This window comes from Phlebotomus papatasi, chromosome 1, assembly GCF_024763615.1.
Source record: "Phlebotomus papatasi isolate M1 chromosome 1, Ppap_2.1, whole genome shotgun sequence".
Classification (NCBI taxonomy): domain Eukaryota; kingdom Metazoa; phylum Arthropoda; class Insecta; order Diptera; family Psychodidae; genus Phlebotomus; species Phlebotomus papatasi.
In genome coordinates, this window is record NC_077222.1 from 49,424,360 (window position 1) to 49,449,745 (window position 25,386).

Sequence of the window (25,386 nt, forward strand, 5' to 3'; positions counted from 1 at the left end):
AAATAACCAGCAAATTGAGAAATAAAAAGAAATCCACCGAGAGTAGTATTATTTGTAAACACTTGCTTAACAGTTTTTCAAGTGAATATCTTCCCCTATTTTTCTGCATCGTCTCAGTCTTTTCGTGAAGAAATGCAAAGGGGATTTTTTTTCGCCTTCCTTATCCATAGACATCCCCTTTTGTATGATACTTTACTTCACCTTAACCTTGCAATTTCTATGAAGAACATAATTTTATCAATTTCTGGTGAAGACATTCGCCACAAAATCCAATTGGCACTAAAAAATACAAAAAGTTTCACCCCTTTAGCAGGAATAACTCCCCAGGAGACACGCAATTGTTCATGCAACATTGGGTAGTTAAGTGAGAAAGAGCCTCTTGTTGCCAACACTGTTTATTTGAATAGAATAGGTTGTTGTACAAATGTTCGTATTGAATCACTAAAACATGATTCATAATTTCGGAGTGTTGTCTTCAATATTTATTACAGCAGCAAAAAAACAATAAACCTTCGCATTACATTTTCAATTATTTTAGTTACCTAAATATAGAAGTTACACCATTGAGTCTGCTAAAAATTAAAGGATAGAAATTGTTCTATCCTAAGTGAATTTAAGGATTAACGATTTGAAATACCGGCTAAGGACCTTCGAGAACCCCCGACAAAATATTTTTAATTCCAATGTATAGGGGGAAATGGGCCACCTTTAAATTGGGGTTCTTTTGGAAAAGGGCTTTTTCTAATATTTTTAAATGCAACTGAAGTTTACAATAATATAATTTAGCACGACAAACGCAATAAGTCGCAAATAGCCAACTTTACAGGAGCGCGATTTCAAGCTGAGATTTTACATGCTAGGTATGGAATTTTTAAGATTTAAAACCCCTATATAACTTTGGGAATAATTAAGTTTCCGCAGGGAAGGTAGAGCGTGTCACGGAGTATATCCGAAACCCGAAAAAAACTAATTTTGCAAAAAATCAACTTATTCGACTTATATTGTGACAAGTCGAAATTTCATTATGATAAGCCTCAATTCTTTTTAAATAATATGAGTACAAAGCTCAATTTCAAAGGTTCTCCAATTCAAAAGTGCCCCACTTTCCTCTATCGAAGTTGTACCATTTAGTTCAGACAAACTAAGAGGAAAAATTTGTTAAATGGTTTTTAGGATAAACAATTTGGGACAAAGGTTAGGAATATCCGAGAACCCCATTACAATATTTTTTTTTATTTCATTGACACTTTTCTTAACAATTTTTTCTAATTTAAACAAATGCATGTGACTATTTAAATTTTAAACAAACTATTACTTCCTTCCTCAAAGTGTTTGCTCCTGATGTTAAGAGTATGCAACGAACGACTCTATCAATAATATTTGCATTAACTGTTTTTTGTGAGTTATGTATTAATATCGGGTTCCGGACAAAATCCTGAAAGCCAAAATTCCGATTTCTTAACAGTGTCATAGGTACTGCCATGATTGCACCCGTGCTTTTTCAACGTGATAATTTTCAACCGCTTATCCCTATTGATTAATAATGAGAGAATAAAATGATTAAAGACTTATTCTATTCAGAATTAAATTCCCTTACAGTTGAACCTAAATGGTCCTTGATTTTTTTCAATGTTTTGCGACTAAAGCCAAAATTTTGACACAAAATATATATTTTTTCTTAAACTATTAAAAATGTTCCGACTTAACGATTTTTCCAGTCTCTCTTGGTTTAACTATTGAAATACACTTAATTAAAAAAAAAATGAAAATTTTGGTACATTATTTTTTTGCCCTTTTTGCCAAATTGATAGATTTCCCACCAATAAGGGGTGCTGCAACGAAGTGTTCTGATAAACTCTAGAGATCAATGGGCAATTTTGTAATTTTTTTTTCGAAAAAAGGTATCTAAACACTTTAATATGTATTAAGATAAGGTAAGTGTACCAGTGACCAAAAGGGTCTTTGGAGCGCTAGGTTGTCCTCGTATAGTTGCTCCAAAATAAAATGAATTTTTAAAAATTATTCGCTACTTTTTACCATTTAACTCTTACAATGATGGACTGTATTAGTTCACAATTTGTAAAATTAATTATCCATGAGATACCTGGGGATCTGAGGAACCAATTGATATACCAATAAGCAAGAATACCAAATATTCTTGTTTGTATATATTAATATTCCGATCCTTGGTGGTCTTCCCTTATACCAAAAATTTCAAGACGCTTAGTCTTTGCTTTGTCTTTCAAAAAAATATCGCGAAAAACAGTTATTTTTGGTTTCCTAATTCGGTTAACCCTCTTAGGGGGAAAGTGGGGCGCCTTTGAATTGGGGTACATTTGGAAATTGATTTTTTCTCCTATTTTTTAAAAGGAATTAAGATTTATTATAATGTAATTTAGCTACACAATTGAGGAGCTCAGAGCAAAAAAACGCTATTTTAATAGGGAAATGCATACGACTTTGAGATTTTTTGCTCCGAGCTCCTCAATTGTGTAAGGTTAAATAATATAACAGTCCGTTTAAAAATAGGACAAAAATCTTATTTTTAAAGCTTCCCCAATTCAAAAGTGCCCCACTACCTCCTAAATACTGCTACGAAAAAAATGAGACACAAAGAAATAAAAATTCTTGTTTAAATGAAAATTTCATTTTAGAATGTTTATGACAAAATGTTATGTTTGTTTTAGACAAAATGTCTGGATTTTAATACCAAAATTTTGAAAATCTGCAAATCTAAAATGTAAATCAAAGGAGTGCAAGAATCGTTCAAACCGAATAAACGCCAAAATAATGCCCTAGACACACTTACGACTTAAGCCGAGAAACGACTTAGTGCTAATCTCGGCTAATCCTCAGGTCTGTCAAGGCCCTAAGTTTGTTCAGATAGTGTTTTGAACATTGACGTACAAGTTTCATTTGACGTTTGTTTGGTTTCAAACGGTTCTTGCACACCTCTGGTAAATCAAAATGAATATTTTGGGTTAGAAAAACATTATTCTCTGAATTAAGTACCTTTATCTCAATTTTGGCCTATTCTTTCCTCAGTAAATTAATAACATTTTCCAACAATAACTCCCATTTCCCCATGTGTTTGTCGGTTGATGGGGAAAAAACGACAACTTTTATTTCAAAGTTAATTGGCTATAGTCCGTGTGATGTCGCATTTACATATCGCGGTTAATCATAATTTCACGTGGCAGAAAAAATTGATTTATATTGACTCATTCAGCAATTTTCGCCCACAACATTCCAATAATACCCTACTAATTAGTACGATGTGAATTATATGATCCTAAATATATCCTTTACTATTTATGGTTTGTTTGCTATTTTTTTCTAGAGGCCAGACGGGGTCAAAACTTTGATTAATAAATGTATTAGCCAGGAAATTTCCAATGAAATTCAGAGGTATATAATTTATACTGAAGCCAGACACTGAATTGTTTTTTTATCTACTTTCCTCCCTGGTGATTGCATGTATTTCACGGAGTTTTCGTCCCTGGAATTCTGAAAAGGGGTTTTTCTTGGTGCGTTCTTTTAAATGCGTCACACTCCAATGCGTTCCTGAATAGCACGAGCTTTTTAGGGTGGTTTCCGGAGTTCGCTGTCGACCCCTTGGCACCTCAACCACCCCGTTGTTGGTATGATGCAGTGAGTGTGTGACTATGGTGAGGATTTTTTACGCTGATGGATATGCATCGAATACTGTCCACAAAATGCTGAAGGGATTTCCCAACATTCTTTTCAAACAAGTTTTAAAAAGGGGAATATTTGACTGGTATATTATGGTGAAAAATAGAGATGATTATGAAAGTTTTCAGTCAGAACAGAGAAATTTATTAGATAGATTTTAGAGATTTTATTTTCTCTTAATCCATCTGCGGCTGCCGCCGACTTTACAACCAACCTCAACGGACAAGATGGCAGAAAATCCCGAATCATATATAAACTTTTATAAACTTTGCATGATTCGGTACTAATTCATTAATAGATTTTATAAACATGTTGTGAGACGTTTTGCAGATGGAAAAAGCTGAGCTCCAGCATGGACTCCTGGGAGGAGTATGTATTCGCTGGAACTATGTTGGCGTTTTTCGTTTTTTTTTTTTTATTTTTCATAGGAAAGTCTCAATTTCATATACTTTCACAATGTTTCATAAATTCGCTAAAGATAAAGATATATTTTTTCACTTAGGGTAAGTGTGCCAAATTTCGGCATAGTTGAATGCAAGCGCCAAAGTCTCAAGTTTGAAATGTATTATTTTTAGGATACCCGATTTTAGGAACATTTTGAGATTATCTATTCATGAATTCGGTACAAATTTTTATTAAATCAGAGCAAGGACGAAATGGACAATAATATTTCCCGCACAACTTTTAGATCAAGAAAATTTCATAAAATTAAAATTCACAACCGTTTTTTCTCAAACGTTTCGCGTTTCTCCCATTATTTCACACTCAAAATTGGATTGATCTAAATTGAAGTTGAGGAAGACACGATAGATGTCGAAAGCTCTGGTGAAAATGTGCGTTTGATTCATAGGACATGATGGACATGATCAACAAATTCCGAAGCTCACCGAAAGGATAAATTGTCTTAGAGAAAGCTAGCCTAGTTCGAAAAGAAGGATTCGAAAGAGTGGAATGGACACAATACAGCTGAGAAAGGAATGTGAATTTTGATTTCACCAAATTTTCCTGATAAATCCTGACGATTTGTACCAGATCCATTAGAAATTTTTGTGGAAAAATTAAACTCTTAAGAACAGTCCTTTTCTATATTAGATCTGTAATTTCTCTTTCAATTATCAGGTGTTTTTGAAATAAGACTTCAATTTTAAGTTATTCAAATTAATCCTAGGGGCGCCCTATACGAGCTTCAAACCTAAAGTCCTTGACACACTTAAGACTTAAGCCTAGAGACGGCTTAGTGGAAAATTATTGAAATATGGGTTAACCACTATTTCGAATAAAATTAATTTCGCTAAGCCATCTCTCGGCTAATCCTCAGGCCTGTCAAGGCCCTAAGGCTTAGCCATATGTAAAATATTTCACTTAGAATTGAATATGAAGAACAAATGATCCATTCCGTTCCGAAAAACCACTAAAATTTATTGTAATTTGAACTTCAAGACCTTCAAGAACTGGGCTAAACCTCCAGTCTGAAACTCGTGCTAGTTAAACCTAAATCTTTTAGAACTTTAACTTTCGAAAATTACAAATCTTTCGTTTTTTAACATTCACCTTTTCCAAGCATATCTATAACACTCTATCTATGCTACACCTAATGCTTGGGAACCCCTCTTGCACAACAACATGTGAATTTGCTGTGAGGAAAAGAATGAAAGAGAAACGGCAAAACAGGGACCCCAATATCGCACGTGTTAGGCAAAGAGTCGCGTGCCGAAAAGGCGTTTCCAGCTGCGTGTGATGCTTTCTTGTATATTTTTTGGGGTGCGCAAGCGCCTCTACCATTGGATGAGGGGAGAATATAGAGAGTCCGTGTTATGCTGAGGATGTGTACATTTGAGCCACTGGAAATGCCTGGAGAATCCCATAAATACCAACATTTCCAGCACTTGTACACTCATTCACTCCTCATTTCTCGTCGTGGTGGCATCGACTGTGTGCTTTAAGTGATTTTTTCAAAGAGTTTGATTTTCCAGTTGTGTTTCGTTTGAACGTTTTTTTATTTTTTTTAATTTTGGGATTTTTTTTCTGTGTTGGAAGAAGGATTCTGTACCTCTGTTTGAGAGTGTTTAATGTGAATTATGAGATGGCATCTCAACAGTTCGTGCCATTTCGGCAAATTGCTACTGGTGGTCTTCTGACCACCGTGGCAGATTTGCCGGTGAGTATAAAGCGTCAGTACACAGTACTAACGGAATCCCCACTGGATTTGTCAGTGAAATCGGGATTAGACGCTATTACACCACCGAGTACTCCGTCTCCGCCAAAGAAGCGCTATCGCGAGAGTGAGGTGAAGGTGGAAGTAAAGACGGAGACTGAGGAGATTAATCAGAGGACACCCAGCAGTAAGCCAAAGGCAGGGAGATCTGCCACAAAAAGTGAACATAAGAGGACGAAAGCCGTGCGCAAATTAAAATTTGATGAGGATACCTCATCACCGGTTTCGGGCACGATTATTCGACCTCTGGAGGAGATTGATGAGAATAATGAGGATCAGATTGGTGACATCGATCCACAGTACAATATTGTGGAGGTGACGGAGGAAGCCAAGGCTGAAATAGCTGCCATCCCCAATGTTATTGGCGCCTATCAGTGTCGATTGTGTCGCAATGAGTTTGAGGATGCCTTTGGATTGGCGCGACATCGGTGTTCGTGCATTGTGCTGCTGGAATATCGGTGTCCAGAGTGTGGGAAAAGGTTCAACTGTCCAGCCAATTTGGCGTCACATAGGCGCTGGCACAAGCCAAAGGAGCAACTTGTGTCTAAGCGACAGGACACCGCTGACTCAGACAGCCAATTCCCGTGCACCGAGTGTGGGAAGTTCTTCAAGAGGATGGCCTATCTGCGAAAGCACATGGCCACTCACACAAAGAAGGACAAGGTTCTGTCTCATAGTTCACGCAGCAGTGACTCATTCAGTGAACCATCGCGTGCCGAAGACAGGCAGAATATCACTGAAATGATTTTCCGCTACACTATGCGAAATACACCGTCCACCACATCATCTTCAGCCTCTGACCGTTCAACTCCATCACCCAGGATGGAGATCATCGATGATGCCTTCACGGAGGAAGAGAATCTTGCCGCAGCGGCTCTCGCTCATCTCCGCAACGGACCATCCGTTATTCGACATACAACAGCTCTTGTGGTGTGACATAAGGGCTTGTGGTTGTCCCCAAGGGAAAGTTCTAGCTCACCTAGGTCACTATCATAAATTTCTAAGTCTAAGTATAAGGTGTAAATAATTTTTCTCTCAAGACAGAGAAGAAAATCATACGAAAGATGGGATTATCTAGTCAAAAGAAAAAAACTCTATAAGTTATGTGTTTTTTTTTTCTAATTGATAAGTGGAATTTTTATTAGTTTGAAATATTTTTTTCTGGAAGAAAGTTGAGTGTTTTCATTTAATTTTTTCCTTAGTTTTGGAATATCTTTGTGTTGAGCACAGTGTTGTTGAATGAATAAGCCATAGGAAGGAGCTTCTGTTGCATCTTTCACTGGATTTTTTTTTTTAAATAGGGGAAATTGGGGTGTAGTAAACTTGGGATAGCTATAAACATTTATTTTTTGAAATCTATGAATTTTTAAAGGTCTCGTCCTCTGAAGTCCAATATCTAATTTTAAAAAATCGCAGTGTTAATAACTACTCTATTTATGTTCACTACTGCTCCAGTTTCTCCTTTAATTCCATTTTAAAATCATACCAAAAATCCGGAAGTTTTCATTGGAAAATATCACTTTTTCTGATCATATTAATGTGAAAAAATTATTTAAAAAAAGAACGCTTAAATCCCTTATAATGATTACGAGAGTTAAGGAAATGCACATTTTGGATACAAAAAGACCTCTTTTTTGTAGCTAAATTATTTAAAACGACATTTTATTATTTAATTATTAAACAACATAATCGAATTTGGTGACTAAAAAATGATATGAGAAAAATAGAATTTTTCCTATTTAATTTACAAACACTGCATTTTAAGAATAGCCATCCTTAGAGCCTATATTATAAATCATGTTAATTTTTTCAATTTAAAGATTCAACAAACTATTTTCAAATTTGTACATTATAGCTCCGGTACACCTTTTAGATCAGGAAAATTTCACGAAGTCTAAATTCGCGTCTTTTTCTTTCTCAAAAGATTTACATTAGTCTATCTCACTCTTTCCGATCTTAAATTGGACTGAACTATTGGTGTGATGTTCAAAAAAAAAAGAAGAAAAGTGCGAAAAAGTACGATAGATATATGCAAAACTTTTAAGAAGGAACGGGACGTGAATCTTGATTTCATGTAATTTTCTTGATCTAAAAGCTGTGCCGAAGCCATTAATACATAAAAATTTATTTCTGACCAAATAATACCGATTAAAACCACCTAAAAATATTTATGCAGTTCTCCAGATCAATTCGATTAGTTTGTTTGATTTTATTTTTGATAATAACTTCGGAAATACACTAAAATTTTCGTGAATAAAAGCTCTTTTGATTTAAGGAACTTAAGTTATTTTAGAAAAAGCAAAAAAATATTCCTTATGCCTCCGGCACACCTTTCAGATCGATAAAATTTTATGAAATCAAAATTCGGGTTTTTTTCATTTACAAAAAAATATGCATACACTAAGAAAAAAAAGAGGATGCGATTAACTTTTTTTTCTCAGAAATTTAACACTTTTTAGGTGTAAAAATATATCAACATTTTTATTGTTCATTTTACACCTTTTTAAGGGTAAAAATAACATGAAAAAGGGTAACTTTAACCCCTAATACACCTAAAAAGCATAATATTTACACAGATTTTGGATCAATACTGCAGGGTAAAATTAACATTTCCGGAGTGTTATTTTAACTTTTTCGGATTTCTCTTAGTGTAAGTCTATTCCACTCTTTCGGACTCAAAATTGGACTGAAATAAATTTAATTTAGACGACAGGAATATAAATAAATATACACAAAACTTTTAAGAAAGAAAGGGATGTAAATTTTGACTTCATGAAATTTTCCGGCCTAAACAATGTGCCGCAGCCATTGTCATTAAGCTTTGCGAATTAGTTAAATCAGGGTTTATAGAAATTCTTGAGAATAAAATTTGCAACTTTGAGTCCAAATTTTCCTCTCAATTTCGTAAATCTGAAAAACTGGCTTTAATGTGGTTCTTTTCTGTTCAACATGAGTTTTCAGCATTTATAAAAAAGAAATAAATGTTTCAATTATTTTTTTTACACATGCAATATGCAATTCTAAAATAGTTGAGTATTTTTACAAGAAAATTAAAGTTATTTATCTCAAATTATTTTTAAAGCAAATAAGCTACACTAAAAAATAGACTAAAAGCTAGCTACAAAAAAAATCATTAGGCTTTTTTATCTTGAGTGTTTAGCTTCTTAAAACAGAAAACTTACTTTCAAAGTTCTGAATCTTAGTTAAAACTGAGAATTCTATTTTCTAAAAACTCATAATATTTTTGAATCGGAAAGTTAAACGAAATCACATTTGGGTTTCTTCTAAAATATGGGGAGGTGGGGCACCTTTGAATTGGACCAGTTTTGAAATTGGGCTTTTTTCTTCTATTTTTAAATGGAACACTGAGAAAAAAAGAGGCTACGATTAACTTTTTTTCGTCATAACTTTAACACTTTTCGGGTGTAAAAATATATCAACATTTTTTAATGTTAATTTTACACTTTTTAAGGGTAAAATAAACATGAAAAAGGGTAACTTTAACACCTAAGACACCTAAAAAGGGTAATATTTACACCGATTTCGGATCAATACTGCAGGGTGAATGAAGCCTTATCATAAAGTAATTTAACTTCACAGTTGATTTGTGGAGCTAATTTATATCACGGTAAGGTCTAGTTCCATTTAAAAATAGGAGAAAAAAGCCAAATTCAAAATTGCCCCAATTTAAAGGTGCCCCACTTCCCCCTAGCAAGATCATGCTCTGAACTGGCTATTTTTACTTTTCAAAAAAACAATCTCTGATTCTATTTAAATTTCTGTCCAGAAAATACCATTACATTTAAATGCCGTAATTCACGTTAAAATTGAATCTAAATTTACTTAAGCATTTTCACAATTTTTATTAATCTCGAATTAAAATTGAAATTTTGAATTAACTAAATTCAGTCAATTCAAAACATTCCAGTCTCCAACTTATGAATTTATGGGTGTAAATGCACATTTCACTTTTTTGTTTATTAACTTTTTCTTTGTAAAAATTTTAACGTAACATTTCTTTCATTGAAATTGGCAATTGGCAATGAAGAAGCAGGCTAAAGGATGTAGATTGCAATTTCGTAAAAAGAAAAATTGTGTGCCATGTCTTTAATTTTCAATTTTAGCTTAATGTAAAAGAAAATGGTAAAAAGTAGTTGTAAGGTGTAAAAAGAAATACATCCTGTGCCTCTTTTCGGATTAAGTTTTTAAAGTATAAAAGTGGTACAAAAGAAATCAATTGCAGATTAAGTAAAAAATAAAATGTTTTTAGAGATCAGAAAAAGAAATTATTAGATTTTTATAAAAGTCCAACTAGTCATGGTGAAAAAGTCTATTCAAAGAATCACACTCATTCTCAGTGACAAAAAAAAGCTGTATTTTCATCATTCACAATCATATCACAAATTAATGGTATTTATAATAAGAAAAAAAATGTAATTATTTTTGTACGAATTCAATAAGATGTTTGAGTAATATTCTAGTCCATATTAGATTCTAATATTTATTGCGAACGAGTTTTACGCACAACCTTATAAATTTTATAAATTTAATTTTATCAAAAGAATTTTTGCAAATTTATCTAATAAATTCTATTCAATGTGATATTAAATCTTAAGATTTCACCACGAACAAAGAGAAGAAGAAAAAAAAAACAATGTAGAATTAAGTTTATGTATTAAGAAAACAACCAAATGTAGGATATAAAATTAGTTTTGTAATTCTTTGCTTCACAAATAAAAAAAACTATATACATTTTTCATACGATTTGCAATGGTATGTCAATTTTGCTCTTTATTAAGTGGATCTGAGGGATGAGGGACATTCCACATGCACATTTTCCACCCCCGAGAAAATTATATGAGCCAACTGTTGAGGAGCAATTGCGACACTTCAGCTTCCCCTTTGTCCACTGAGATGCCTGGAATTCCTCTGTAATCCACTCTGGAAGGTCTTCTTCGTCCAAAAATAAGTTATCTTCTGCAACAGTTGAGCAATTTGTTGATTTAATCTCTTCAATTGTCCTCTTCCTCAAATGAGCATCTTTTATTTGACTCTCTTGTATTTTTATCACAATTTGTCGACAATTTTTACACTTCAGTTCCATTTTCACCAATTTCCGTTTAATTTCAAATAAAAAAGCTCGATTTCTCTCTCGCAAAGTTTTAGAAGCACTGATAGTGGTTTGTGTCTCGGGTTGCACGTGTGAGTCACGGTCACGCAGAGTGGGGAGGCTGTTTCGGTTATTTTCCCATTAAAAATCATGTAAAATAATTGTAAATTTAGATGTAAAAGAAAATACGCTTACTCAGTGAGAGTTCTGTGATCGAAAAGTCCGTGCACGTCCTGTTATTCCAGATAGAGAGCGAAAATAAGTCCTTCGTTTCACATGTAAACAAAAGAAACCACTGACATTTTCTCTCTGGGAGAGAGAAAGCCAAGGTTGAGCAACTGAGAGAGAAACCGGGAAATTTGAGCAAAAGCGCCAAAATGGTGCGGTATTTACCGATTGGTGAAATTGGCGCGTATTTTGCATTGAATTTCATCTTTCTCTGCTACTCATCTTACAGAGTTTTCAGCTACGGAAAAGGTAAATTTTCAACATTTTTATTTAATTTTATTTAATTCTTAGATGTACTTATAGTCAATTCATAATTAAACAGGAGCATTAAGTGTAATTATATTTTAAAAAATTAGAAATTATCACGAATATGAAATTTTAGATGGAATTTTGTTTTATTTATTGTTTGATGTATATTTCTTTCTTATGCCTTTATTTCTCGTAATAAGAAAAACATAATATCGATGAAACGTTAAGCAATTCGAAGAAAACTCTTTGTAGACAATCAAAAATGTATTTTTAATTGTTTTCCATCACTTTTGAGATGAGAAAACCTTTCCATTTCGGAAATAGTGTATATGCGTGTATATTCAGAACATATATATGGGGATTACATGTGCAATATACCAATGCACTGTATAAGACGAATATTAGTGTTCTGCGACTTAACCTATTCCTTACCATGGTATTATACATCATACGCAAATTGAGTGATATTTGATGATTTATTTCTGGGCAATGTTTATCCGAATTGCTATCGGGAATGGATTTTTAGTAATGATAGTTATTCAATTACTTGAGAAAAATAGTTCGACAGAAATGAAAATACATTTTGTTACTGTTTTCTTGCTTCGCGGAAGGTCATGCAAAATTTTTGCTCAAAATGGCGGACGGAAAATACGATATCCCGTCGAATTTGTTAAAATTGGCCTCTTTCCTGTTTCCTGATTTGAATTCTAGTTCCCAATTGGTGTTCTTGGATAGTCACTCTATCTCAAGCAATAGAGTTTGTAATTAATTAATTCACAGAATTCAAAAAATTCATCTACTAATCTGTAGGAAACTAATCCCAAAATTCTATCTCAAGTATTTCTGGTACATTGACTGAATGGGTTAATTACATCTTCCTCCATAAGAAATAGAATAGAATAGAATATTTATTTGGTTAATGCCCCGGTTGAATGTAACAAGTTGGGACTATACAATATTATACATTTTAATACAAAAGACAGATATGTTTAGAACAAAAAGTATACAATCAGATACTTAACAAGACGAAAAAAATGGAAGTGCTACAAGAGTTGTGATAAAAATTAATTAAATATTTAAATTTTAATATTATTAATTTAGCGTTTGATTGACGCAGATGATATCATTAAGTGTTGAATAAAGTTTCTTTCATTTATTTGTTGATTTGTTGCTACGAAACGTTCGTAAAATTGTCTTGAAAATTGTTCATGATTGTTTGTGAATTCCTAATTGGGATTAACCCCCTCCTTCTTCTCCAAAACCATATTTTTTATATTTTTCTTAAAATGACCCAAGCTTTTTCAATGATATTCAGATATATTATCAGGTAATCCAGACGAACATTTCGCCCAAACATACCTTTGACCGGAAAATTCGCAATTTTGAATGATTGAAAGTCAAAGATCAATCGCTTTGGTGGGCTAATTTTTGGACCGATTTAGTTGAATTTGGATTTTATCTGGCTATAACAGTTTCAATCGGTAAAGTAATCGTAATTGATTTACGAAACGATTTATGAAAAACATTTTCTAAATTGAACACTTTTTAGCCAATTTTCTAGTTTAGAATTGTTTTTCGATTTGTGAATGGTTTAATCGTATAAATAAACTGGTATTACACCCAAAAATATGCAAATAAGTAATTTACGGATAGCTTTTTCTCGTGAATTCGAGCATCCCATCCCGCAAAGCTCGGAGCTTTGCCCTCTTTTCATAAACATTGTTTGTACAAAATTTTACGAACTTCTGTGTGTTTACGAACATTTACGAACAAACGTTTGTAAAAGAACAAAAAATGCTCGTCAGGGGGTCATATGATGAAGAATGTTTATGAAAAAGGTACAATATTTGCGAACTTGTTTTTGGGTTATGCCCAACGCAAAATAACTTTTGTTTTGTAAACTTGTTTTTGACATTTCAGTCAGAATGAAAGCGATCTAAATCTATACTGATCTCCCTCACTCTCATAGGAAATTTTGAAAACATGTTTACAAACAAAAGTTTTTGTGCGCTGGGCATTATACGATTTATGGGCATTTCGTAAGTTCTCAAAGGTAATTCACAACATTTATGAAATACCATATTTTTCTGCGTAAACCACACAGTTCTTTAGCAGGGACATTTCAGACATCCTTCGCTCAGTAAAAAAAATTAGATACACATACCTTGTTGTAGCTTGAAAAGTCCAATGAAGATAGAGTTGAATGAGACTTACGCAAAGCAGTGAATATATATAGTTCCTGTTAAATGGAAAATTACTTCAGAAAATAAGTCTGTTGACTAATTCAGTTTTAAGGGTGTTGATTTGTCCAATAAATGAAAGTTCTTTAATTTTCTCTCATTTCTAAAAAGAAAAGAAGGAAAATCCAAGTGCAGAGTTTTTGAAAAATTCGTGAAATCGAAATTCGCATTTCTTTCTTTCTCAAACTTTGTGCATAAATCTGTTGCACATTTTCGCACTCTTCTTCATCTTTTGAACATAACAACAAATTCAATTTAGTTCAATTCAATTTTGTGTGCGAAAGTTTGAGATAAACTTAAGGCCTCTTCACATTGGGAGCAAATTTCGTCAAAAATTTCATTTTTGACAGAATTTTAACGTTTCTACTCATAACACTGCAGGCAATTTTCTTCAAAAAAGCTATTTTTGAAGAAAATTGCTTCCAGTGTGTAGACACTATTATGTAAAACGTTTGAGTAAGAAAGCGATTTGAATTTTGATTTCATAAAATTTTACTGAGCTAAGCTTAATGTACCGAATATATAATGGCACTGGCGACCAGGAAAATTTCATGTAATCGAAATTCACATCCCTTTGTTTCTTAACCCTTTAACCACGAGACAGTTTTCGCGGACCGAAAATCAGCAATAAAAATAAAACCGATGAACAAAATCAGTAAAAGATCTTACACCTATATAGCTTTAGAAAATCCAACAGTCTTATTCGGTGTATTTTTTACCTCTATAAGTAATAGGGACAAAAATAGCCCAAAAATTTAAGTAATTTTTCTGACAATACCAATGAATTATAATTTTCACTCTAATGAAAACATTATGTTTAAGTATTGCAGTTTCTTTTTCCACAACGGTTTTGCTTAAAAAAAAATTGGAAGTACAAAAAATAATTAAAATTAATTTTCATTATGAGAATTTAAAAATTCGTCATTTAGGTGTGATTTCTTCATAATCACACCTATTTTAGCTTAAAAAATCCGTTGAAAATAAGGCCCTCCAGATTGGTTGACCTTTAACATTGAATAACTCAAGATAGTGATTTTTCCGGTGATAGGTGTCTAAGGACGAAATGTTCAGCTGGACTAACTACAAAACATATCCGATAATCATTGAAATCGTCAGGGCTGATATTTTGAAAAGTCAAAAAAAAAAACTTGTTTTTGGAGGGGATACAAGGGATGGGGGGATACTTTGAGTAAGTTAGTTCGATAGATAATGTTGACTTGTGGGGGTCACCGAAGACCGGAAGTCAGTATCTCTTACCGTTTAGCAGCCAGGATGAAGAGAAATTGAAGAAAAAGTCGATTGTGAAAACTGCTCTCTCTTGGAGTTCGAGCAAATAAAATTTACTATATAGCAAATAGCAAAAGACTGGCAAAAAATATCCTAGATTCCTACAACCTTCTACTTTGCAATTACGTAAAAATATAAGGAAAAAATGACTTTAGGTAGTCAGGAAAAAATATTGTCTTTATGGAACACCGGTGTTCCAATCGTCCATAAAGGGTTAAAAGCTTTCAATATGAGCCCGATCACAAGTAGATTTTTATTCTCCAATAGTGTCTTGGATGAAAGGTAAATGGAACTCTATTTGCACAAAAAGTCGTTAAAGTTCGAAGAATTCAAATTCAATTTCGAATTTTCATACTAAATTTTCGAAAAAGATGGGGAAAATTTATCAAATATCACACTAAAAACGGAAAGAATATGTCTATCCTACTCTTTTGGACTCCTCTTCTTCTTTTGAATGCCATAAGAAGTTCAATTTAGTTCAATCTAATTTTGAAAAAGAAAGAGTGGTATAGACTTATACAAAACTTTTGAGAAAGAAAGGGCCGCGAATTTTGATTTCATGAAATTATACCAAGCCAAAGGTCTGTCAGAGGTATAAAAATTAAAATTAGTCAGTAAACTAAAAAGTCAAACTCGATCATTAATAACTCTTTTTTATACAAAATAGTTATTATTATTATTTTTGCAATTCACACAATTTTATTTTTATTTTGCCAAAACTTACATGATAAGTTGACTCATTTGCACTGCTATTAGAGATCTAAAATCGAGACTGATTAATTTTTTTTATGTCTCTGGTACACACTTAAACCGAAAAAAATTGTAAAATGAAAATTTATGTATCTTTTTTTTCAAACATATTGAATTTTTACAATGTATTTATTCTATATTTTACACTTTTCTCTTTGTGATGCATGTGCACATCACCAGAAATTTAATTTGGATTTAAGTGCAAAAGAGTTGGATAGAAGCATTTCAGAAAGAGAGAGACTGAAATTTTAATTTTTATAAATTTTTTTGGATCTAAAAGGGTTGATAGAGGCAATCTTTCTCAAATTTAATTTCACTGACAATAAATGAATAAAAATACAACGGAAATGCAAGAATAACGCTTTAGATCCTGAATATTACATTATAATTTTTTCTATTTTTTTTTTGGGATTACGTAAGAAAATTCTGAATACATTTGAGTTGTAGAGGAATTGCAAAACCTTCCCAATGATACTAAATCTCCCACTATCCGTCATCTTGTTTAATAGAAAATTCTAATTTTTTAAAAAAGTAAATTGGTCTTCGATTTCAAGACCCATCTTGATTTTTATAAGTTTTACCTTTTTAGGATTATTTTTTTTTAGGATTAGTCAATACTGGTTTATGCTCTATTCAAAAAATATTAATAAATAAATAAAAAATATAAATAAATAATTCTATTACCTTTCGACTTTTCAGCAATTTACAGAGAAAATGCAGATTTTGGATTTAGCGAAGGCTGGAGGATAATTGGACGACCCAAAGATGATATGGATTACGAATGGCACAATTGGAAAAATTTTCTGATTGAGCACGCTTTCTGGTACATAATCCATTTGGTTTTTGGACAAATTGTCCGGATACTGAGACAGAAACCTTCTCCCTTTTGCTATGCAGCAATCTCGTTCATCTTCATCTTCACGAGATATGGATTCATTATGACCATTGCAACCCTCGTGAGTGCTTCAGTATTTTATGGTCTAGCAAAGACCAGTTCTAAGGCTGTATTCTGGGCTGGGAGTTCAGTGTACCTCGTGGTATTGAATCTGCTAAAAACTGATGCTTTCTTTGACTTCCTGACCATGCACACGAGACTTGGTGAACGAGAAATCTACGAGATTTTGATAGTTTTTGCGTGGAAACTGCTCAAATGCATTAGTTTTGGCATTGACTGTATTGAAGATCGGCATTCCGGGCAATCACATGCAGATGAATTTTCTCTGGAGGCTTTTTTGGGATATGTTTTCTATTTTCCAACTTTGCATTTGGGACCAATAATGATCTATTCAAGGTACCGCAAGTCCCTCAAGACAGAATTTTCTGAATTGAGTACGGAGAAAATTTTATTTTTTCTCAAAGATATTTTGCTGTCAATTTTTTGGATGATCTTCCTGGAGGGAGCTTTGCATTTTTTCTACGTCAACAATCTCCAGGCCAATGAGAAGATTGTCTCAGAACTGGATTCATGGGCTCTGTATGGATTTGGGTATTTACTTGGGCAGTTCTTTCACATCAAATATGTCATTGCTTATGGAATTGGAATGGCATTTGCTCGAATGGATGGAATTGATCCACCAAGGAAGCCTAAATGCATCTCCCGGATTCATCTGTATTCTGACATGTGGAAGCACTTTGATCATGGACTCTATGAGTTCCTTTTTCGCTACATTTATTGTGCACTCTGTGCAAAAACTTCGTCAGTTGGAAGGAAATTTCTAGCCAGCTTCCTGACATTCGTCTTCATCTTCTTCTGGCATGGATTCTACTTTTACATCTTCATCTGGTCACTGATGAATTTTCTCTGCTTGACTGTTGAGAGCTTCTCCCGGCAGCTCTCGAAGACACCCGGATACCGACAATTTGTTCAGACGTACTTCCGGGAAACCTGGGAATATCGATGGAATGGAGCTCTCGGCACGCTTTTGCTCATTCCAGCCGTTATTTCGAACTTTTTCTTCCTGGCCAGCTACGATGTTGGTGTCATATTTGTTCAGAGGACTTTCTGTAGTGGCTTTCTTCACTATCTATGCGTCTTTGGAGGTGTCATCTGCATCTTCTTCACGTCTGAGTTCATCAAGCGCCATGAGAATGCCCTCAGGGACAAAAACGCAGAAAAAATGTACATCACAAGAGAAATCATCACGAAATAAAAGTATTATTTTTCCCCTTCATTTAGGCTTTTTCTCAAACGATTTTTCAGCACATAATCATCGATGATCATCCGGGAAATTGTTGAGACTTCCGTATTTCGAAGATCAAATTCCAAGAGATTTTTATTCTTCGGAACGATTTCTGTGATTTTTTCACCCATTTCATGGGTAAATTTATTGACAGAGAGATTGAGTATCTCGAGAGATTTGCATTCCATGACGATTTTCAGAAGAAGGAAGCTTATAGACGCGTCCAAGGAGCAACATGAGAGATTCAGCCTAAAATTCAGTAATTTCTGAAGAAGGATTTGCAATAGAAATGGTAGGAAAACTTACTCTTGAACTTGGATGTCCTTGAGGATCCCAAAAATCGCAGATGCTCCTTCGGATTTAATTGGATTCAATCTAAGATCCAGCTTCTTGAGTCTACGGCGCTTAATCACGGTTGTTAGTTCTATTATTCCATTGAAGGCTGCAAAAGAAAATCTTGCTTTAAATGATCTTGAAATGGATCATTTTAGAAGTTCTGTAAAATTGTTCTATATTTTGCACCTTCTGAAATTAGATGATTTGACCCCTTGAATGAGCTCAGATCATAAATACATTTTAGGACACGCCCTTTTCATGAATTAGGGTGGAGTCATCTCTTATGGACGTTATACACTTGTGGACAGCTTGCAAAAATCTTAAATTCTTATTTAAAACAGATTACGAAAAATATTATTAAAAATTTTATGATTTTTCTAAATCTATTAGGTAAACTTAAGATTTTTATTTTTCCACGCTGTCTAACTTCCATAAGTGATGGTCCGACCTTATAGCTAAAACAGTTGGGCTTATTAATATACAATATTTGAAGCCCTGGCAAAAGCTATCCCGTCATTTGAATCTGAGATTGAACACTAAGCAATCAAGGCATGAAATTATAAGCCACACCCATTTTAAGATTTTTATAGGATTTAAGGAAATTCAAGGGCATGCGAGCTAATCTATTTTGGCACAGAAGGGAGTTTAAATTTTGCAATGATACTTTGCACATTATTTGCCTTAGAAATAGATGAGAATAATATGAAACACTTCTTCGGCACTTCCACAATGTAGGGGAAAGTACTCTCCCTTCGAACATTCATACTTTCGAATAATGTGAATTTTCTTTTATTTTTCCTAAGAGACTGATGCCCTAGACATATTTACGACTTAAGCCGAGAGACGACTTAGTGGAAAATTGTGAAAATGTAGTTTAATCATTATTTCTAATATAATTACGCTAAGCCATCTCTCGGATAATCCTCAAGTCTGTCGAGGCCATTATACATTTCTATTAAATATTAGTTAGTTTATCATCAATTATTCATAGTTATGTGATAACTATGTGTAAGTATATTTGGAAAAATAAAAGAAAATTCACATTACAGTAGAGTCTCTCAAATCTGAATCTCTCAAATTCGATCGACGACGTTTGGATTTAAAATGTCAATTGTGGGGTTATGTTAAAAAATCGTATTTTGGATGAATAAAAATCATATTTATGTGCTGCTTCCTGAATGTTTGCGTACATAATGATCGTATAAAATGAAAGGGAAGTATATTACCACTAAGGCTTGTGAGAAAGTACGGGAATTTGATTCAAAGTACAATTTAATCTCACATAAATTTCGTTAATTTCGAAAAAATCGTTCGAATTTTGCAGGTGAGAAATGTCAAAAATACCCCCCGAGCGTTCGAATTTAGAAGACTCTACTGTATTCGAAGGCATGAACGTTCGAAGGGAGAGTACTTTCCCCTATATAAAATATTTTCAATATTCGTACATGAATGCTATGCTGCTTATATCTTATAGTACCGAAAAGTTAAAGATTAAAGCTAAAGCTAAAACTAAAGCTCTTGAAGGGGGCGTGGCCTATTATTATTCATATAGGAGCTTGAATGAAGTCACATACTTTCTATATATATAAAAAAAAAAGAAAGGACCAGTAACACGCAGCCAATTTATTTGTAAGGTAGTATGTATCCCCTTCAAGAAGGCACACCCTATAAATAATAATTAATGTCGCGTTACGCCCCTTTAAGTACCGAGGATCATGAGAAATTGACTTTTTTAATTATAATACTTAATAAAAAAGCTATTATTAGAACTCGCGGGTAAGCAAACCTGCAATTAAAACGTATTAGATTATATAAATCAAAGAAAATGTAAAGAAAAATCAAATTCATTTAAATGCTATTCAAACAGAACTTCAATAAAACACTTCAAATTAAGCCACGCCCACTTGGAGACCACACCTATTAACTCTTTGTACCTCCCGTCCAAATAATATTCCTTTGTAATAAAGAAAATCATTGGACTGCTGAGAAACGAGACCATATATCCATATATATTTAAATTGAATGCTACGTAAAGGGCGTGGCCTATTTTTTGTGGACATGCAAAACTTAAGATAGGATTGGATCCCATTTATGAGGTCGTAAACACTAATTCCCTGCACAAAAAAACAATTAAAAAAAATTAAAGTAACAAGCGAGGTACTCTCAAATTTTCTTACTCAGGAAATTGTTACTGAGGATCAATGTATGAATGTTTGGAAAAGAATCTGGCCCTAAAGCTTCCAAAAAGGCTAGCAATCCTGCATCTCCAAACCGACAGTGTGGCAAAGAAAGAACTTCCAAATTGGGACATCCTTTGTCCAGAGCCACTGCCAGCGTTTTCAGCATTTGAGCATCCAACTTGCTACTGTGCAGGCGGAAATTCTGCAATTCAAAGCACTTTGCCAGTCCCTCAGACAAGGATTTGATGTCATTTGCTGAAATATTAGAACATCCCAGGTAGAAATTTGTTCCCACGTTCTTGAGATCGTAAGTCAAGTCAATCTTGCGCAATTCAGGCAAGTTCGACAGAACAATGTTCATTGGGACAACATGATCATTGTGCTCAGATTCAATGGAAGCCATTGCGGGCTGGAGTTGATTGATAATGAGATTTTCTACATGAGAAGCACATAATTCCAGAAGCTGAACTAAGCGTTCTTCCTCATAATCGTCACTCTTCATATTTTCCAACTTCTCTGCGAGATACTTCTCCATAAAGACTTTGATCCATGGACGATTTCTTGTCTGGGGGCAGTATTGTGGCCATCTGGACATGAAAAATCTTTCCCAAAAGACATCTTCTTGGATTTTGGTCGACAAATCTGCAACAGGAATATCTAGGCTAAGGATATCCAGCAGATAGTTCCTATCCACATCGTAGGTGACCTCAGAATAAACGGGATTAGCTGCAAAGGGAAAAAAGAAGAATTTTGTGGGAATCTTCAGAGGTAAGATAAAAGACGAACAACCTGTCCAATTCTCTGCAAGAGCTTCAATACTCAGAATTCTAAGAGACTCAGGACTGTTGAAGTTCCACTTGAGTTCCAACGCATTAAGTCCCTCTTGAGGTTTGTGCCTTCTGACCACTTTCTGGTCAATATATGCCTTAAAGGTATTCCTATCAACAGTGTTTGAGTATTTCATTATTGAGCACTTTCTAAATTCTTGAACAGACCAAACACTCTCTAGAAGTATCCACCGGCTGTTTAATCAATATTCCAAATTCCAACTGATGGAATTTCCTGGGGGAGAGTGAATAAGTACTATAGGGAAAAACCTAAGCTGTTGAAACAACGTCATTCAATGTTGCTGTGTCTCACATTTGATTAAATTTGAGAAAAAATCTTAAAATTTATAATAATTCATTATATTGAGTATAGAAATTTTGAGCTAGGCCATTCCACAAGAAAATTAAATAAAGTATATTTTATTTAAAATTGTTTGGGATATTAGGTATGTATGAAATTTTAAATACATATTTTTGAAGGATGCTCAAACTCACGAGATAGAGTATTAATTAACACATTTACAATTGACATAATTTTTGGATGCGCATATCGATTTACTATTGATTTTAAGTGGTTTATAAATTATCAAGAAACTATCTCAAATTTTAAAAAATAAATGAGAAGAAGTGTTTATATTTTGCACCAATTCGTACATAATCGCAGAATAATTTCAAAATAGCTTTAACATTTACTTTTGTTAAAAAAAAATCGTTAGAATAGAAATAAATTTAGATATTGGGCATAAACTACGAAATATTTGACTAGAAAACTCTTGAAATACAACTGAAAATGAAAGAAATCATTAAAACTCTATAGGGGAAAGTACTCTCCCTTCGAACGTTCATGCCTTTGAATAATGCGAATTTTCTTTTATTTTTTCTAAGAGACTTACACATTTCTATTAAATATTAGTTAGTTTATCATCAATTATTGATAATTACGTGTAAGTCTATTAGGCAAAATAAAAGAAAATTCACATTATTCGAAGGCATGAACGTTCGAAGGGAGAGTACTTACCCCTATAGTTTCTATACTAATGGCAAAAAATATTTATAAAAAGCAAAAACTATTATATTTTGGTTGTTTTTATTTTCAGTAATAAATGTAAAAATGGCCCAAAAATGGTTTTAAACATTTCTGAAATGCCGAAATGGTTCATAACTTTTTAATTTTCATTTTCCCAGTAATATTGCACTACTTACCAATTTGAATTTTTACTTCCCATTTTTTTTATTTTTATTTATACCATTTTTACCAAAATACTACCAGCTGTAGCCCTATACACAATGCAATCGAGTTGGAAATTTTACGACCTTTTTGTTAATTCCAAATTTTGGGTAAATCCATGAGAAATAAGTCTTGGCAATTACTGAATTTTGGGAAGTATCCCTGACTGTTGTTTGAACTGTTTATCTCTTAAGCACGAATATTATTAATCTTGTCTATCTCCAAAACAAATTCGAAAATGAAAAAATTCTAAGAGTCGTTTTCGAAATAAACCGGAAAACATGGTCTCAAAGGAATAGGAGGGGATTGGGAGAAAAAGAAAAAAAAAGACTGTCCTAGATAATGTTAACTTATGGGGGGGGGGGGGTCGTCGAAGACCAGAAGTCGATATTTCTTACCGTTTGACCCCTTCACAAGTTGAAAAAGAAAGGATTATATTACTACTCTCTCGGAGTTCGAGAAGTAACAAATAAATCGAATAAGGGACACTGAAATATTAGTCAGCAAATCGTCAGTTAAATCAGCATTTGTCGTAACTTCATTTTTGCGATTTTGGGATATATACATATTTAGAATCGGCGTCATTTTGTTTATTAAACTCACTTGAGAAAAAGAAACATTTATAGACCCATTAAAAATTATTTTAAACAAAAATTATCGTAAGTGCCCTTAATTAATAAAAATTTATCAGAATTTGTCGTAACTTCCATTTTTGGAGAAGTTACGACAAATTTTCATACAAAATTTGCTCTAATCAGCATTTGCCGTAACTTTTTTAGCTCGCTTGCGTGGCTTGTAATTTGCAGTGAAAATTTAATATTTCTCATTAAAACGTTCACAAACTCTTCCATATATCCAAAGATAGTGCGAATAATGCAAGATTAAATCATTTTAATTCGATATTTGTGAGAAAAAAAGTGAGGAAAAATCCCTGCCCATCTGTCATTATTTCAAAACAAAACAAGCGATGCGGCGCACAAAATTTATCAAATAAAATTTATGAAATAAAAGCTTTTAGTGACAAGGACCACAGTTTAATTGACCAATTTAGTGAAAAAAAGGCACTCATTATCACTAGAGCAATTAAAATTGATATAATGTGTTTTTGAAAATTGTCGTAACTTCCAAGATCTCCATACATTGGAAGTTAAGGTTTTATAAACGATGGAAGTTACGATAAAATACTACTGTGTTTCTTCTAACATATATGTCAATATCTCAGCTTTTAAATCATTTTATAAAGATTTTCTCAAGTTAACTTACAGTTAATTAGTGCCACTTTTATTATTTTGACTCAAAAGTATCGCATTCGGGGCTCATTTTTAAGAAAAATAATGCTGAACTGAAAATTTTGATTTAACTGACGAAATATATATTATATATTAGCTTGCCTATAATTTGTGAAAAACAATCAATTCTACACTGATAAATATTTATATGAATAATAATAACAATTATAATAATGGTGGCACAATGTTCCATACGGGAACTTAAGCCTTGTCGCAAGGGGATTTAGGGACACCCATTATTATTTTTTCTTATACAGGGATGAGCTTGTCAATCCTATGCACCGAAGCTCTTTGGATGCAATTCGAACACGTTTAATGCCAGAAAAATTTCTGGTAACCTAAAGGGGATTCGAAACCGGGACACTTGCATCATAGAGCGAATGCTCTACCATTTGACTCATTGAGTGACGATTTTAAAAAAAAATAAATAAGAAGAGAGTTAATTACACTGAATGAATAGTATTTTGCTTAATATTCTTTCTAAGGGAAACTGTAACACCTTACAAACTCAATACTATAATTCTGGCTAGTTCTGCCCCGGTCTCCCCTATTTCGGCAAGTGTGGTTTAATTTTAATCCATTAAATTTATCTAGATTGAAGATTTGCAAAAACCATTACAATTTAAAATTAACTCTAGTGTAGAGCATAGGGTAAGATGGGGTAATTTTGAATGATGTCTAATTTGGAATTTTGCAATTTCCTAACAGTTTTTAGATGGTAAAAGTTTTGTACTTCTTCGTGCTTTCCTTTTTCTCTTTAACAATCTCAAATAGTGAGAAAATTTTAAAATTCTAAAATAGACATGGTTCCAAATTACCCCATCTTTCCCTATGGCATATTCGACAAATGTTAACCCAGTCGACGGCCATAACCCACCAATCCTATCTTTTATTCCTTTGACACGCCCAACCCCTACCATCCTTATGGGTGCTGAAAGGTTGCTTTGGGGCTCTTACTGTTAGGTAACTGTCCTCAGGGTCCTCAGTCTTTAGTGAGTGAGCATCAGTTGCCGTGGATGGTTCACTCTCTTGAAATGAAAAATGGGTGGCACCTACAGTTCTCCAAATTCCCTCTATAAATTTGTAATTTTATTTATAGGTGAGACCCATCAAGGCTTACATTGCTTTTGGTCTAGGCTGTGAATAGTATAATTCAGATTTTCAGAAACTGATCCAAATACGATTTTTTTTTATTAAAACTTATCAAAATGAATGTATTTCTGATTTATATCTGAAGTGCAAGAATTAAATAAAATTGTGGTATAGATAATGGATAAAAATTTAGTACCGTTGTTATTAAGGAAAAATTCTGGATTTCCAATAGGGGGAAGTGGGGCACCTTTAAAATTGGGATTTTCCATCTATTTTTAAATAAAATTGAGCATTATTTTGATATAATTTAGCTGCACAAACAGATCGAGAAGCTAAATTATATCACGATAAGGCTTCAATTTTATTTAAAAATAGGTGAAAAATCCCAATTTCAAAGGTGCCCCACTTCCTCTAAGGTGTTTGAAGACAACCTATTTGATTTTAAGCAAATGCCGCATTAGATCTTTCTATGATTCTAAAAC

The 25,386-nt window shown here is 33.3% G+C and overlaps 3 protein-coding genes and 1 long non-coding RNA gene across 4 annotated transcripts; 2 read left to right on the forward strand and 2 right to left on the reverse strand.

Annotated features, from left to right (window-relative positions):
• Positions 1-5,321: 5,321 nt before the first annotated feature.
• Positions 5,322-8,626, forward strand: LOC129805391 (insulinoma-associated protein 1a). Its single transcript, XM_055853280.1, has one exon. It carries the CDS (start codon positions 5,777-5,779, stop codon positions 6,842-6,844), a length of 1,068 nt encoding a protein of 355 aa, XP_055709255.1. The 5' UTR covers positions 5,322-5,776; the 3' UTR covers positions 6,845-8,626.
• Positions 8,627-10,602: 1,976 nt separating this feature from the next.
• On the reverse strand, positions 10,603-11,280 carry LOC129805620 (uncharacterized). The gene is made up of 2 exons (XR_008752099.1): positions 11,214-11,280; positions 10,603-11,139 (listed from the first exon to the last, which is right to left on the reverse strand). It is a non-coding gene; the product is annotated as an uncharacterized LOC129805620 (long non-coding RNA).
• Positions 11,281-11,371: 91 nt separating this feature from the next.
• LOC129805026 (protein-cysteine N-palmitoyltransferase Rasp) lies at positions 11,372-17,943 on the forward strand. The gene is made up of 2 exons (XM_055852834.1): positions 11,372-11,495; positions 16,472-17,943. The coding sequence occupies exons 1-2, from the start codon at positions 11,396-11,398 to the stop codon at positions 17,920-17,922; spliced, it is 1,551 nt and encodes a 516-aa protein (XP_055708809.1). The 5' UTR covers positions 11,372-11,395; the 3' UTR covers positions 17,923-17,943.
• Positions 17,928-21,432, reverse strand: LOC129800388 (dynein regulatory complex subunit 5). Its single transcript, XM_055844771.1, has 4 exons — positions 21,258-21,432; positions 20,466-21,194; positions 18,259-18,394; positions 17,928-18,201 (listed from the first exon to the last, which is right to left on the reverse strand). Exons 1-4 carry the CDS (start codon positions 21,430-21,432, stop codon positions 17,928-17,930), a joined length of 1,314 nt encoding a protein of 437 aa, XP_055700746.1.
• Between the last annotated feature and the right edge of the window lie 3,954 nt (positions 21,433-25,386).